This window comes from Schistocerca americana, chromosome 4, assembly GCF_021461395.2.
Source record: "Schistocerca americana isolate TAMUIC-IGC-003095 chromosome 4, iqSchAmer2.1, whole genome shotgun sequence".
Classification (NCBI taxonomy): Eukaryota; Metazoa; Arthropoda; class Insecta; order Orthoptera; family Acrididae; genus Schistocerca; species Schistocerca americana.
The window spans coordinates 480,221,126-480,237,863 of NC_060122.1; the positions used below are offsets into that span (position 1 = coordinate 480,221,126).

At 43.1% G+C, this 16,738-nt stretch overlaps 1 protein-coding gene across 7 annotated transcripts in view; it reads left to right on the forward strand.

Moving 5' to 3' along the window:
* Positions 1-16,738, forward strand: part of LOC124614000 (CCR4-NOT transcription complex subunit 1) — a 126,391-nt gene that overhangs the window by 87,048 nt on the left and 22,605 nt on the right. For 5 of the 7 annotated variants that reach the window (XM_047142805.1, XM_047142800.1, XM_047142802.1 and 2 more), the window contains exons 32-33: positions 100-211; positions 2,230-2,379. In XM_047142805.1, the coding sequence (XP_046998761.1) occupies positions 100-211; positions 2,230-2,379 (262 nt within the window). The remainder of the gene's footprint in view (positions 1-99; positions 212-2,229; positions 2,380-16,738) is intronic. The other 2 variants (XM_047142804.1, XM_047142806.1) reach the window with 1 other exon arrangement.

The following is a 16,738-nucleotide window of genomic DNA, read 5'->3' on the forward strand; positions in this document are numbered from 1 at the left end:
TTAACAGGTATATTTGATGAAAGAAATATTGTCAGTAGTTGTCAAGTGCTTATTTATATTGACAGTTTATTTTGACTAAATTCAAATGATTATTTCTAGACTTACTACCCTAATTGATTTGCTACGGGCAAATCATGACCCAGCCATGCTGGTAGACAGAGCTCAAGGAGGACCTACTGCATACATACATTCAGGAATTCTTCAAGTGAGAGTAAGTTGCTTAAATAGACATTTTACTTAATGATAATCAAATAGAATGGTTCAGTTATTTGGGGATACTATTACTCTTCTCATATTTTTCATTTGAAATTACTTCTGAATGTCTTTGTTTATCTGTAGTTTAGGCATTGTCTCTGTATCATCTAAATAAGTGTATAATGTAGCAACTGCTTAACCATGTTTTCCGACGTTTCTTTGTAATGTGCCTCATTGGACGCATCTGCTATGGATAAGAACAGTTTCCAATTTTTGGCAAAATACGTTACTGCTGTTGTGCGTTACACTCACTTGTGTGATATAAACAAGTTTTGTGTAATAGAAATAAGTTTTTTAACTCTTTATTGTGAGAACAAATAGCAGTAAGTGTAATTGTGTTGCAACACTTCATGACTTTGAAATGAATATGAGATAAAACTGTGTGCATTATAGAAGACGAGAACAGAAGTTTGCTAAACAGAATATTTCCAATTATTTCTTTTACACTTAGCTGTGTAGCTGGATGTTGCTAGATTATATTAGGAAGTATTTCATCCTCCCAAAGACCAGAATTCTTTGCTGTATTGAACGTTTTTATTATGGCAATAACACGTAAATGCTGGGCAATTACCAGAAATTTAGTATTTTGATCAGTGCAATTAGAAAGAGATGATTTGTTCCTACTTACATTTTGTTTCATGGTAGATCTCTCAAAAATATCAGTGGAAACATGCAAGTTCAGTGTTCTCACATGGCTCTTCCAGCTCAGTTTTGAAGAGTACCTGCAGACTGTGATTATTTTTACTTTGATGTGTCACAATCTGGAAGTCCATGTAGTTGATTATAAAATCTTGATTCATTATTATACTATTCATGAAATAACAAGGGCTATCAGTAAAGTGACCTCCATTTAGGCCATAACTAAGATACTAGAATATTCAAAGCAAATCTATTAGATAGGTCTTAAACTACACTTTATATTACTTCTCTACATAATCACCATTCAGATTTAAGGATTTATAATCTCTCTTAATGAGAGTTAACAAATTCCCCCTGCGTACAGTTCTGCCACCTGGTATTGCAGCCCACCTGTGACAGCTTCTTAAGTTTTTTGATTTAGTACATGGGAGCAAAGCTACTTTTGCACAGGCATGAAGAGGTGGAAATCACATGAATAAAAGTCTGAACTGTAGGGTGGATGTTCAGAAATGTCCTAGTTGAACTGACAAAACAATTTTTGTATTTGTTGGGTAAGTGTGGTTGAGCATTGTTAGGTATGGCTGTGGCAGTCAAAACAGCATCACTTGTTTTGAATGGCTCCATAGTTTTCTTAATATATCAAAGCGGACTTCAAAATTTATTATCCTTCAATGTTCAATAAACTCCATAAATAAGATAGATTCAACATCCCAAAGGATGACTACCATTTCATCTCTTGTGCGGTTCTCAGATTGAGTTTGGAGAGCTAGTGAGCTTAGAATTCGGGGTATCCTAACTGTTTGGTTATTATCTCATACAAAACTCAGAAACTGCCTGATAGTTGAGCTATTGTGAAATGCCAGTTTTCACGATCTTCTTGTCAGTTTTTTCCAGTGGTTCATTGCTGACAACAAACATACCCATAAGGGACAAATTTCGAAGTGAGTGTCAACAGCTTTGAAATTTTTTTTTTTTTTTTTTTTTTTTTTTTTTTTTTTTTTTTTTTTTTTTCCCCTTCTTAGAAATGTATTAGACAATGGATTTCACCTTCACTGGGATTTCCAGATGCAGTATTGGTCTTGAATATCTACTGTAAGTGAACTAGAAACAATGTGGCTCTCTTTGTATTTCAGCTTTAAGCAGACAGACACATTATGTGTGTCAATGTTGCTACTGTTCCACTTGCCACATTGCATCTTATGATGCATGGAAGTAGAGGTTATTTTATAGATAGCCCTCATATGTGTGTATAGAGACAGAGATAATAGTAATAACTATAATAATAAGAATCTATGATACTGTGAAATTTCAAAGAAAGCATTACATTTCCAATAGTCTCAACCACTTTTACAGGCGCGGGAATTTGATGACCCTCCGGGGCTCTTGGAGAAAACAGAGTATTTGCTGAGAGACTGGGTCCAAATTTATCACTCTCCAAATGCTGCCAGAGACCCAACACGAGCTTTCAGCATGTTTGTGCAGCAGGTAAGGGAACAAATGATTAAATAGTTTTCACTATAGATTTTGTATTAATAGTTGCAGCACACAGTAAAAGAAGAAAGTCATTTTCAGACCAATATACCAGCATTTAGTAAACAGTGGGAAATCTAAGATGAAATGATGACACTATTATGATAAGGATAAATTGCCACTCACCTTATAGCAGAGATGTTCAACAGTGACATCCATCTGTTCAGATTCTGCAAGTCTTTAATCCTCACCAACCTAGTCCTGCAAAACCATGGTAATCAGGCCCATATCTTGCAGTACCACCTCCTCCATCTGTATAAATCTCTTTCTGTGCAGTCCCAAATTCCTTGATCCCACCTCTCATATTGATACTCATGCTCTCCAGGAGCTAGAGCAGCATGCACAATGCCACCTCACAAAACTCTCCAACCTGTTCACTTCCTACTCCCATTTCGGACCACCACTACCCACTACCCACTACCCATACAACAGCCTCCAAATGTCCCCCACATTACCTCATAGCTGACAAACCCTGCCTTGCAGACCTACTAGATTTACCCCACCCTCAAAATCTTCCTCCCGTCACCTTACAGAAAGAACCCAAACAGATTCAAAATACACTCATGAACCTTTCCTCCAAAAGCCTGAGCTCTATAAAATATCACTCCCTTCCTTTCCAAAGGCCTTACATTTTGCCCCACTCCCCAAATTTTCACACTGAACTTGTTAAAGACCTTCTCTCCTTCGCCCAGTCCCTGCAGTGGAAACACTTTTTTGGCCACCAATCCTACCAGTGAGACCTGACCTAAAACCAATGGTGAACCCTGCCTGACTCAGTTCACTAGTACTTTCGGCTGTGATCCACACCCACTGCTCCCTAGTCACCCCCTGTTAACTTTCTAGAATTTCTTGACCTCGAACCTTGCCTTACCATCACTCTATTTCAGCAGAGGGCCTTCGGGCCGAAACCTTTCGTGTTTAGTAGTACTTTTGTTGTGCCTGTCTGTGACTCAACATCTACATTATACGTTTAGTAGTGGTCTATCCTTTTCTTAATATTGTCGCTGTTTAATAAAGAATATTTGTACACTTTGTTCCTATTTGTGCAAGATTCTTATGTTATACACACCCAGATTTACAATATTTTAATGGATGTATTACATTTCATAACATCAGTGGAACTTTTAAAGCGTATGTAGTCTAAAATTTTCATCCTTTCAGTGTATTTCTAGCATAGTAATTCATCTGTAGACCACCACAAAGGTCAACGTGTGTGGACCTGAACACTTAAAGGAAATGTATGAAAGTAGTAGGTTTTGTATGCTGTCGTGCAATAAAAGCTTAAGACCATGGAAATCAAGGTGTTTAATATTTATTTGATATACAGTTGAAACCAGATATGACGACATCTAAGGGACCAGCAGTTTATGGTCGTTGTATCAGATAGTTCCACAAAGCTGGTGTTTGCTTCGTGTTTTTGGTTAAAAAAAAAAAAAAAAAGAAGTATCTTTAAATTTTAGGCTGCCAGAGAGTTTAAATGGTAGAAAGTAGCAGAAATGCAGTATACCTACAGTATTTATAACATTGTATTTGTGGAGAAGGTCAGAAGACTAATTTTTCTTATGTTTATACAATACGTATAACAGAAACATGCCACAAAATATGAAACAAACCTTTACTAAGTGGAACATATTATAAAAAGGATAGTTGCTACTCACCATATAAGGAAGATGCTGAGTGGTGTATAGGCACAACAAAAAGACTGTCGGAAAGTGAACTTTTGGCCAGTAATGCCTTTGTCAAAAATAGCACACACACACACACACACACACACACACACACACGCACACACGCAAACGCAACTGAAACACATAGGCCCACAATATCTGACAGCTGAGGCCATACTATGCGCAGCAGTGCATGATGGGAGAGCGAACTGGGTGAGGGGTAAGGAGAAGGTGGGGGTGGTAAACTGCAGGGACAAAATGAAGAGAGGGCAGGGCAGCTAGGTGCATTTGGGAAGTTCGACACAGGGTGGTGGAGAGAGGGGGCAATGGCAAAGGAGAGAAGTAAAAAGACTGGATGTGTTGGTGGACTAGAGGGCTATGTAGTTCTGGAATGGGAACTGGGAAAGGGCTAGATGAGTAAAGACAATGACTAACGAATGTTGAGGCCAGGGAGGGTATGGGAACGTAGAATATACACTCCTGGAAATGGAAAAAAGAACACATTGACACCGGTGTGTCAGACCCACCATACTTGCTCCGGACACTGCGAGAGGGCTGTACAAGCAATGATCACACGCACGGCACAGCGGACACACCAGGAACCGCGGTGTTGGCCGTCGAATGGCGCTAGCTGCGCAGCATTTGTGCACCGCCGCCGTCAGTGTCAGCCAGTTTGCCGTGGCATACGGAGCTCCATCGCAGTCTTTAACACTGGTAGCATGCCGCGACAGCGTGGACGTGAACCGTATGTGCAGCTGACGGACTTTGAGCGAGGGCGTATAGTGGGCATGCGGGAGGCCGGGTGGACGTACCGCCGAATTGCTCAACACGTGGGGCGTGAGGTCTCCACAGTACATCGATGTTGTCGCCAGTGGTCGGCGGAAGGTGCACGTGCCCGTCGACCTGGGACCGGACCGCAGCGACGCACGGATGCACGCCAAGACCGTAGGATCCTACGCAGTGCCATAGGGGACCGCACCGCCACTTCCCAGCAAATTAGGGACACTGTTGCTCCTGGGGTATCGGCGAGGACCATTCGCAACCGTCTCCATGAAGCTGGGCTACGGTCCCGCACACCGTTAGGCCGTCTTCCGCTCACGCCCCAACATCGTGCAGCCCGCCTCCAGTGGTGTCGCGACAGGCGTGAATGGAGGGACGAATGGAGATGTGTCGTCTTCAGCGATGAGAGTCGCTTCTGCCTTGGTGCCAATGATGGTCGTATGCGTGTTTGGCGCCGTGCAGGTGAGCGCCACAATCAGAACTGCATACGACCGAGGCACACAGGGCCAACACCCGGCATCATGGTGTGGGGAGCGATCTCCTACACTGGCCGTACACCACTGGTGATCGTCGAGGGGACACTGAATAGTGCACGGTACATCCAAACCGTCATCGAACCCATCGTTCTACCATTCCTAGACCGGCAAGGGAACTTGCTGTTCCAACAGGACAATGCACGTCCGCATGTATCCCGTGCCACCCAACGTGCTCTAGAAGGTGTAAGTCAACTACCCTGGCCAGCAAGATCTCCGGATCTGTCCCCCATTGAGCATGTTTGGGACTGGATGAAGCGTCGTCTCACGCAGTCTGCACGTCCAGCACGAACGTTGGTCCTACTGAGGCGCCAGGTGGAAATGGCATGGCAAGCCGTTCCACAGGACTACATCCAGCATCTCTACGATCGTCTCCATGGGAGAATAGCAGCCTGCATTGCTGCGAAAGGTGGATATACACTGTACTAGGGCCAACATTGTGCATGCTCTGTTGCCTGTGTCTATGTGCTTGTGGTTCTGTCAGTGTGATCATGTGATGTATCTGACCCCAGGAATGTGTCAATAAAGTTTCCCCTTCCTGGGACAATGAATTCACGGTGTTCTTATTTCAATTTCCAGGAGTGTATTGTTGCAGGCAGAGCTCCCCCCCGCCCACTCCCCCCCTCTTCCTCCATGCAATTTGGAATAGCTGGTGTCGGTGGGAAGGATCAGACAGCAGAGGCTGTGAAGCAGTGACTGAAATCAAGAACGTCATGTTGAGTGGCGTGCTCAGCTACAGAATGGTCCAGGTGTTTATTGGCCACAGTGTTTCAGTGGTCAGTCATTTGGTCTGACAATTCGTTGGTTGTCATGCCCATGTAGTATGCTGCAGCTTAGTTTGTAGCTCACATGACTGGTTTCACAGGTAGTCCTGCCTTTGATGGAATAGGTGGTGATTGTGATCAGACTGGAGTAGGTGGTGGTGAGAGGTTGTGTGGGACAAATCTTGCATCTAGGTCTACTAAAGAAATATGAGCCATGAGGCAAGGGGTTGGGAGCAGGGTTTGTGTGGGGATGGGCAAAATTATTGTGTAGGTTCAGTGGGCAAAAGAATAAAACTGTGGGAGAGGTGGGAAGGATAGTAAGTGGGAAATTCCTAATTTCGGGGCACGGCGAGAGGTAGTTGAAGTCCTGGCGGAGAATGTAATTCAGTTTGTCCAGTCCCAGGTGGTACTGAGTCACGAGCAGAGTGCTCCTCTGTGGCCAGACAGTGGGACTTTGGGAGATGGTGCGTGAATGGAAAGATAAGGCACGGAAGATCTGTTTTTGTACAAGGTTGAGAGGGTAATTACAGTCTGTGTAGGCCTCGGAGAGACCCTCATCACTACTGATGGGATGGCCACGGTAGTTAGGCTGTATGGAAGGGACTTCTTGGTATGGAATGTGTGGCAGCTGATGAAATGGAGGTATTGCAGGTGGTTGGTAGGTTTGATATGAACAGAGATACCAATGTAGCAATCTTTAAGATGGAGGTCAACATCTAGAAAGATGGCTTGTTGGGTTGAGTAGGACCAGGTGGAGAGAATGTGGGAGAAGGTGTTGAGGTTCTGGAGGAATGTGGATAGGGTGTCCTCACCCTCGATCCAGATCACAAATATGTCATCAATGAACCCGAACCAGGTGAGGGGTGGATGTTTAGGAATGGTTCTCCCGGGTGGCCTATGAATAGATTGGCGTAGGAAGGTGTCATGTGGGTGCCCATAGCTGTACCCCAGATTTGTTTGTAGGTAATGTCTTAAAAGGAGAAGTAATTGTAGGTTAGGATATAGTTGGTCATGGTGACAAGGAAGGAGCTTGTTGGTTTGGAATCCGTTGGGCTTTGGCAAAGGTAGTGTACAATAGCGGTAAGTCATTTGGTGTTATGGATATTACTGCAAAGGGAGATGGCATCAATAGTGACAAACAGGGCAACATTTGGTAAAGGAACAGGAACTGTGGAGAGTTGGTGGACTAAATGGTTGTTATCTTTTATATAGGAGGGTGTACTGCAGGTAATAGGCTGAAGGTGTTGGTCTACAAGAGCAGTGTGTCTCTCATTGGGAGTACAGAAAGTGGCCACAAAGGGTCGTCCTGGGTGGCTTGGTTTATAGACTTCAGGAAACACGTGGAAGGTAGGAGTGGGGGGAGTGGTAAGGGTGATGAGAGAGTTGGATTCTGGGGAGAGGTTCTTTGTTAGGCCTAAGGATTTGAAGAGAGAGTCTGGAGATCCTGCTGATTTCTGGAATGAGGTCATTGTGGCGGGATTTGTACATGGAAAAAATGAAAACTTGCAGAGTGCTTCTTCCAGGTAGTCTTTGTGGTTTGGGAAAAAAAAATAGTAGTGGAACCTTTGTCGGCAGGTAGGATTGTAAGATCAGGATCAGTTTTTAGGTGGTGGATTGCGGATCTTTATGCAACTGTAAGGTTAGTTTGCATGTTGAGGGATTTGGGGAATGATGGTGACGTAAGGTTCAAGGTTAAGAAATTCTGGAACCTTCAGAGGGGGTGATTTGGGGGTAGTAGGGATGGATCATGTTTGTATGGAGGAGTGAACTTAGTCAGTAGGAGTCAACATTGATCTTTGGTTGAGTCTAATTGTTAGGATTGGTGGCGAAAAAGTGTTTCCACTGTAGGGACTGGGAGAAGAAGAGGTGGTCTGTAACCAACTCCTGCAAATTTGGGGGTGGCGCAAAAGGTGAGGTCTTTGGAAAGGACTGATACTTCTGTGGGGTAAGGCTTTTGGAAGATAGGTTCATGACTGTTTTCTGGGTCTGTTTAGGATCTGGATTCTGTGTGGTGGTGGGAGGTAACTTTGGATGGTGGGGTAAAGTAGTAGGTCTGAGAGACAGCGTTTGTCAGCTATGGGGCGATGTCGGAGAGGTGGCTGTGGAGGTGATAAAGTGGTGGTCAAAGGCGGGAGTCGGAAGTGAGCAGGAAGGAGAGTTTTTTTAGGTGGTGGTGTGCATGTTCATAGAGAACAAGAATTTCATGAGATCCAGAATTTGGGATTGTATAGCAGGAGAATTAGATGGATTGAGAGAAGGTATTGCAAGGTGGTTTGAGCTGGATTGATATGGTTTTGAAATATTATATTGGTGAGGAATAAGGATTGGTGGTGTCTTAACAGTTGGAGGTCATTGTGGAGGGATGGGTGGCACCCAGAGATGGGCAGTTCGATCATAAGTCTATTTGGGGGGGGGGGGGGGGGGGGAATTTCATGAGCCAAGGTACAAATCGGTAACAGTATGTGAAACTTGGTTCTGGATAGGGATGAGGAAACTTTTCTGTATTGGTACAGATGGAAAGAGCAAGGATTCATGGTGGTGGAAAAAACAGGCAAAAGTACGTAAATAACATAGAATTATGTCTGAAAAAATTTGCAGAAGTACATCTACATCTACATATACATTGATACTCCGCAAGCCACCAAACGGTGTGTGGCGGAGGGCACTTTACGTGCCACTGTCATTACCTCCCTTTCCTGTTCCAGTCGCGTATGGTTCGCGGGAAGAACGACTGTCTGAAAGCCTCCGTGCGCGCTCTAATCTCTCTAATTTTACATTCGTGATCTCCTCGGGAGGTATAAGTAGGGGGAAGCAATATATTCAATACCTCATCCAGAAACACACCCTCTCGAAACCTGGCGAGCAAGCTACACCGCGATGCAGAGCACCTCTCTTGCAGAGTCTGCCACTTGAGTTTGCTAAACATCTCCGTAACGCTATCACGCTTACCAAATAACCCTGTGACGAAACGCGCCGCTCTTCTTTGGATCTTCTCTATCTCCTCCGTCAGACCGATCTGGTATGGATCCCACACTGATGAGCAATACTCAAGTATAGGTCGAACGAGTGTTTTGTAAGCCACCTTCTTTGTTGATGACTACATTTTCTAAGCACTCTCCCAATGAATCTCAACCTGGTACCCGCCTTACCAACAATTAATTTTATATGATCATTCCACTTCAAATCGTTCCGCACGCATACTCCCAGATATTTTACAGAAGTAACTGCTACCAGTGTTTGTTCCGCTATCATATAATCATACAATAAAGGATCCTTTTTTCTATGTATTCGCAATACATTACATTTGTCTATGTTAAGGGTCAGTTGCCACCCCCTGCACCGAGTGCCTATCCGCTGCAGATCTTCCTGCATTTCGCTACAATTTTCTAATGCTGCAACTTCTCTGTATACTACAGCATCATCCGCGAAAAGCCGCATGGAACTTTAGACACTATATACTAGGTCATTTATATATATTGTGAAAAGCAATGGTCCCATAACACTCCCCTGTGGCACGCCAGAGGTTACTTTAACGTCTGTAGACGTCTCTCCATTGATAACAACATGCTGTGTTCTGTTTGCTAAAAACTCTTCAATCCAGCCACACAGCTGGTCTGATATTCCGTAGGCTCTTACTTTATCAGGCGACAGTGCGGAACTGTATCGAACGCCTTCCGGAAGTCAAGAAAAATAGCATCTACCTGGGAGCCTGTATCTAATATTTTCTGGGTCTCATGAACAAATAAAGCGAGTTGGGTCTCACACGATCGCTGTTTCCGGAATCCATGTTGATTCCTACATAGTAGATTCTGAGTTTCCAGAAATGACATGATACGCGAGCAGAAAACATGTTCTAAAATTCTACAAGAGATCGACGTCAGAGATATAGGTCTATAGTTTTGCGCATCTGCTCGACGACCCTTCTTGAAGACTGGGACTACCTGTGCTCTTTTCCAATCATTTGGAACCCTCCGTTCCTCTAGAGACTTGCGGTACACGGCTGTTAGAAGGGGGGCAAGTTCTTTCGCGTACTCTGTGTAGAATCGAATTGGTATCCCGTCAGGTCCAGTGGACTATCCTCTATTGAGTGATTCCAGTTGCTTTTCTATTCCTTGGACACTTATTTCGATGTCAGCCATTTTTTCGTTTGTGCGAGGATTTAGAGAAGGAACTGCAGTGCGGTCTTCCTCTGTGAAACAGCTTTGGAAAAAGGTGTTTAGTATTTCAGCTTTACGCGTGTCATCCTCTGTTTCAATGCCATCATATCCCGTAGTGTCTGGATATGCTGTTTCGAGCCACTTACTGATTTAACGTAAGACCAGAACTTCCTAGGATTTTCTGTCAAGTCAGTACATAGAATTTTACTTTCGAATTCAATGAACACTTCACGCATAGCCCTCCTTACGCTAACTTTGACATCGTTTAGCTTCTGTTTGTCTGAGAGGTTTTGGCTGCGTTTAAACTTGGAGTGGAGCTCTCTTTGCTTTCGCAGTAGTTTCCTAACTTTGTTGTTGTACCACGGTGGGTTTTTCCCATCCCTCACAGTTTTACTCGGCAACGTACCTGTCTAAAACGCATTTTACGATTGCCTTGAACTTTTTCCATAAACATTCATCATTGTCAGTGTCTGAACAGAAATTTTCGTTTTGATCTGTTAGGTAGTCTGAAATCTGCCTTCTATTACTCTTGCTAAACAGATAAACCTTCCTCCCTTTTTTTATATTCCTATTAACTTCCATATTCAGGAATGCTGCAACGGCCTTATGATCACTGATTCCCTGTTCTGTACATACAGAGTCGAAACGTTCTGGTCTGTTTGTTATCAGTAGGACCAAGATGTTATCTCCATGAGTCGGTTCTCTGTTTAATTGCTCGAGGTAGTTTTCGGATAGTGCACTCAGTATAATGTCACTCGATGCTCTGTCCCTACCACCCGTCCTAAACATCTGAGTGTCCCAGTCTATATCTGGCAAAGTGAAATCTCCACCTAAGACTATAACATGCTGAGAAAATTTATGTGAAATGTATTCCAAATTTTCTCTCAGTTGTTCTGCCACTAATGCCACTAATGCTACCCGTGTAGCCGCTTGTTGCGTGTAGTGGACTCCTGACCTATCCAGCGGAACCCGAAACCCCACCACCCTATGGCGCACATGTGAGAAAAATCACAAAAATTACGAAACGGATGAAATAAGGAGAAAAAAAGAACAAATGAGAGGGAGAAGGCTGATAGTGAAAGGTGAAAACCAACTGAAGTTGGCGTGAAGTCGCAATGAGATCAAAGAAAAAATTCATTAAAAAAAAATTTAATGTGGGTTCAGGTTTGTGGGCGAATAAGTGTGAAGAAGGGGGATAGCAGATGTGACTAGTTTAGATGAAATTAGTAGGTGTAAACTGGAATAGAGGAGGAATGGAAGGGGTGGGGACAGGTTGATAGGATGAAATAAAAGTTAATGTTACACAGGAAAGGTACGGGAAATAACACGAGAAAATACGTGAGAGTGATGCACAGAGAGTGATTAATTAGAAGATATAGGACTAATGATGTTGTCAGGAGTACGGTGGGACATGAGGTGCTGCACCAACAATCAGTGTGGTCCTGTAACCGTCTGTTGTGCGCAACCTAGATGGTTTATATACTGTTGCTCGTAAGTGGAGTGTGCAGTGAGGTTTGTAAGGTGACGGGAAGCACAGAAAAGAAGAGAAAAGATGATGGACACTGAGTATAGTAATGCCTTCGAAAATAGTAACAAAGAAAAACAGCACTGGGATAAGGATGGAAGAAAAGCCATCAGGCAAAATCAAACAATGGAAAACCGAGACTGGAATGTAACAGTATTATGAAAGGATAGCTGCTACTCACCATATAGCAGAGATGCTGAGTCGCAGATAAGCACAACAAAAAAGACTGTCGGAAAGTGAGCTTTCGGCCCGTAATGCACTTTAATAAATGAAGAAAGTAGCAACAATGTAAATTGTTTAGTAATGTTGGACACAGTCTTGGATAATGAATGAAATAAAATATTGATAATATTAGAAACTTACTGTAAGTGCTGTGTAGTATAACAGTAGTGAATAACACAGTTTCATCCCATTACTTAATACACCAAGGCCTATACTTTCTCATATATTTCTCTTTAAAATGTTGTACAGATGTGATTACTGTACTTAACACATTGAAAATATCCAACACACACAACCACAAAACATCAGTAACAAATGCGCTATTATTCCACTTTGATAAATAACACATATTGGAATTTAAATTATGGAAAATCCGGGATGGAATGTACCAATATTATGAAAAGGAAAGTTGCTACTTATCATATAGCAGAGATGCTGAGTCACAGATAGGCACAAGTCTTTGTGACAGTCTTTCTGTTGTGCCTATCTGCAACTCAGCATGTCCGCTGTATAGTAACAACTTCCCTTTTCATTATATTGTCACATATTGGAATTTAATTTTCTAGTTTTTTTTATAATCACAGCAAAGACAGGGTTGTTCAGTATTTATTCAGTTGCTTTAACTTTAAATTGCAGTACGTAAATGCATACTGCGGTATACTGTCCTACTTAAGTTTATATGTTATCGATGTTTGCTTTTTTTTGCTTAAGATGTATGTTGCACTTTTCATCTGACAATGCATTTGTTTTAACACTTTATTATTGTCATTTGTATTAAACTCTTATTTGAAAATGAGAAATTTTTGTGAAGTTTTTATTGGACTGAAAGCATCATTGAGTGATAGCATCAAAAAATGATTTTGTTAATGTTCATGTTCTTCAGTCATATGTGGGCTTTGGATTTGATTTTAACAGGGAAGCTAAAACAGCTTAGGTCTAACCCGCCACTGCCCGCGCCGTAACTAAGTTTATTGTGCAGTATTGCTCTCTGTATATCTAGTAAAGCCAACCAGTGCCCTTAAACAGTGCAAGGAGTCCCTCTATCAGTTTTTTGTTAGACACAATTTCTTCAGATCTAGTTATTCCGAAGATTCTGTATCTTTTACTCTCCAATGCCAGGCATTGGAAGATTAGGTGCGATTCAGTTTCTTCACCCTCATCATAGATCCTACATTTAGGGTCCTCTTCAGCTATACCCATTGTGTGTGTGTGTGTGTGTGTGTGTGTGTGTGTGTGTGTGTGTGTTTTTAAATTCCCATGGCCAGCCATCAGTCCAGTCATGAGTTTGATCTCTTTCCTGTTCAATCCCAGGATTACAGAGCTTCTTTCTTCTTTTAAAACACGGCTTGGGCATCATTACCTTAACATGTTCTTGTTTATGGACCGTGGTCCAATATCCTACATGCTGTTTCCTAAGCCAGTTCCGTAGTTTGTCATTTGATCATAGCCTTGGTGATCGTCAGGACAAGTTCTGGTCCAATAAATGGAGTTGTTGCCCCTATCCTAGTCAATCTGTCGGCTTGTTCATTGCCACAGATCCCCAAGTGGCCAGGGACCCACACTAGGTTTACCCTGTTGCTTCCCCCTAGCTCCACCAGAGCCCTGTGGCATTCTGCAACAATCTTAGATCTTGCTGCAGGAGCTGCCAATGATTTCAGGGCTGCCTGGCTGTCTGAATAGATGTAGCATGCTACAATCCTTGTAGCTCCTACACATATTCTCCTCCACACTTGCTCTGATTGCAGTAATTTCAGCTTGGAAAACAAAGGCCAGTTTTCCTAGAGAGATGATGCCCTCCAGTCTTTCTGCCTGTTATCTCTACATCTTAGCAAGCTCCTTAGCTGCAACCCACTCTTCTCCTTTCTTCCACCACACTATGGCCCGGTAGGAAATCCTAGGTCTGACCACTGTGGTGTACGAGGTGTGGCTAGAAAAAAACTGGACTAGTGCTGGTGAAACAATAAAACGAATGCAATAAGGCTGAAAGTCACGTGGCCTGTCACGTGACTCTCGCTCCGCCTACTGCTCGAGTTTCATCTGCCTCCTGCAATCAGTCTGCCCGTGGCGTCTGTTTTAAGTAGTTGACGTTTTGTCTGTGCGTCGGAAAATGTTGAGTGTACATCAAATTTTGTTTCAAACTAGGAAAATCTGCAAGTGAAAAGTTTGTAATGTTACAACAAGTGTACGGCGATGATTGTTTATCGCGAACACAAGTGTCTGAGTGGTTTAAACGATTTAAAGATGGCCGCGAAGACACCAGTGATGACACTCGCACTGGCAGACCATTGTCAGCAAAAACTGATGCAAACATTGAAAAAATCGGTAAACTTGTTCGACAAGATCGCCGTTTAACAATCAGAGCAGTGTCTGAGTTAACAGGAGTTGACAAGGAAAGTGTTAGGCAGATTCTTCATGAAAGTTTCAACATGAACAAAGTGTGTTCAAAAATGGTTCCAAAGTGTCTCACAATTGAACAGAAGGAACGCCGAAGAATGAAAGTTATTACTTGCGGTGAATCGTGGTTTTTTACTTACGATCCCGAAACTAAACGCCAATCGATGCATTGGAAAACTCCTGGTTCTCCACGACAAAAAAAAGCACGAATGTCAAAATCGAAATTCAAGGCAATGATGATTGTTTTTTTTTTTTTTTTTTTTGACATCAAAGGGATTGTGCACATTGATTGGGTACCAGAGGGACAAACAGTGAATCATCATTACTACATTAGCGTCCTGGCTACCCTACGTGAGCGAGTACGGAGAAAACAGAACGATTTGTGGAGAGAAAAGTCATGGATCCTTCACCAAGACAATGCCCCAGCTCACAGTGCGTTGTCAGTGAAGACGTTTTTGGCAAAACACAACATTCCCATCTTAGATCATCCACCCTACTCACCTGATTTGGCCCCCTGTGACTTTTTTCTTTTCCCTAAAGTCAAGTCAGCTTTGAAAGGAACTAGATTTGAGACTGTTGAAGCAGTAAAAGAAAAAGCGACGGAAGTAATGTATGGACTTACCGAAAATGATCTGCAGCATTGCTATGAACAGTGGAAAATTCGTATGGAGCGGTGTAGAGACCGAGGAGGAGAGTACATTGAAGGAGATAACATGAAATTGTAAATAATTGTAAATAAATGTTTTTTCCAGCATCAGTCCGGTTTTTTTCAAGCCGCACCTCGTATATCCAGTGCATACCCCTGGGGCTTGGGCCCCAGTTTTTGCCACAAGCCCTTCTAGTACTCACTAGAGTACTTTTGCCTTTGAGCAGATGCTCTTAATGTGAGGGGTCAACGTTAGATGAGAAGCTAAGGTAACCCCTAGATATTTCACTATCCCCTTCACAGCTTGGGTTCAGTCGGAGAGCTTTAGATCCCAACTTGAGTGTCGAATATGTCTCTTCGTAAATGGCACCGCAACAGTCTTCTTAGGATTAACCCTCAGATCCTGTTTCATGCACCAGTTTTGCACAATGTCCAAACCTCCTTGTGCCATATTTCTAACTGTGTCAGTAAATTTGCCAAGTATTACTATCACAAGGTCATGTGCGTATCCTTGGCAGAACCATTGTCCAGAATTTAATTCCTCGATGAGTTCGTTCGCTGCTAGATTCCACAATAGAGAGGAAAAAACTCCTTGTGGGCAGCCTCTAGTGGTGTTAATTACCATCTTTTCATTCATCATGGTAGCCTCTACCTTCCTTCTGCTAAGCATGGCACTAGTCCACCTGCATATAGTGGTCCCCAGGTCATGCACCTCTGCTGCCCTTACCATGGAATCGAAGGTCGTGTTACTGAAGGCCCCCTCGATATCTAGGAAGGCGCAGAGGACTATTTCTTGGAAGTGAAGTGCTTTCTCCACCTTCCCGATGAGTTGGTGGAGAGCTGTCTCGCATGATTTACCTAGTTAATATGTGTGTTGGTTTGAATGTAGAGGGGCCCTATTTAGCCTCCTCTCCCCAACATATACATTAACCAGTTTTTCCAATGTTTTGAGAATATAGGAGGACAGACACATTGGTCTCATATCCTTACTCTTGGTATGATCAATCTCCCTGGCTTGGGAATCAAAGCAACCTTCACTCCCCTCCAAACATTGGGAATGATTCCTACTGCTAGGCTGTCCTTGGACAGCCTGCATATTACTCTTATGAGCTTCTCTCCAGCCTGTTCCAGGAGAGCTGGAAAAATTCCATCGGGGCCAGGTGACTTGAACAGCTAGAATGTTCCCACCGTCCATTGGATTTTATTAAAGTTCACACACTCCTTGGCTGATTCCCAGTCCTCTCTTTGAGTGCCTGAGAACCATTGTCTCTCCAGGATCACATTCTGGTCTGTGTTGTCTGGCAGAGCATATTGAGGAAAGTGACTTTTGAGGAGCTGCTACAGCATCTCATGTGCTGTCTTTGTATATTCCCCATCCTCCTTCCTCAACGTTCCTCCTGGATTGTTGGTACTCTAGTGAAAATCTTGTGAAGTCTGACTTGTGCAGCCGTGCTCTCCACTTCCTCATGGAATGCCTTCCGGGATGCCTCCTTTGCTGCTTGTCTGATGGCAAGATTATAGTTGACAACGGTTTCACAATATTTAGCGCATTGTCCTTTGTCTGGCAATATTGAACAGTGTCTATACCTGTTTTCTTTGCATTTCCAAGTTGTTATTCCACCAAGG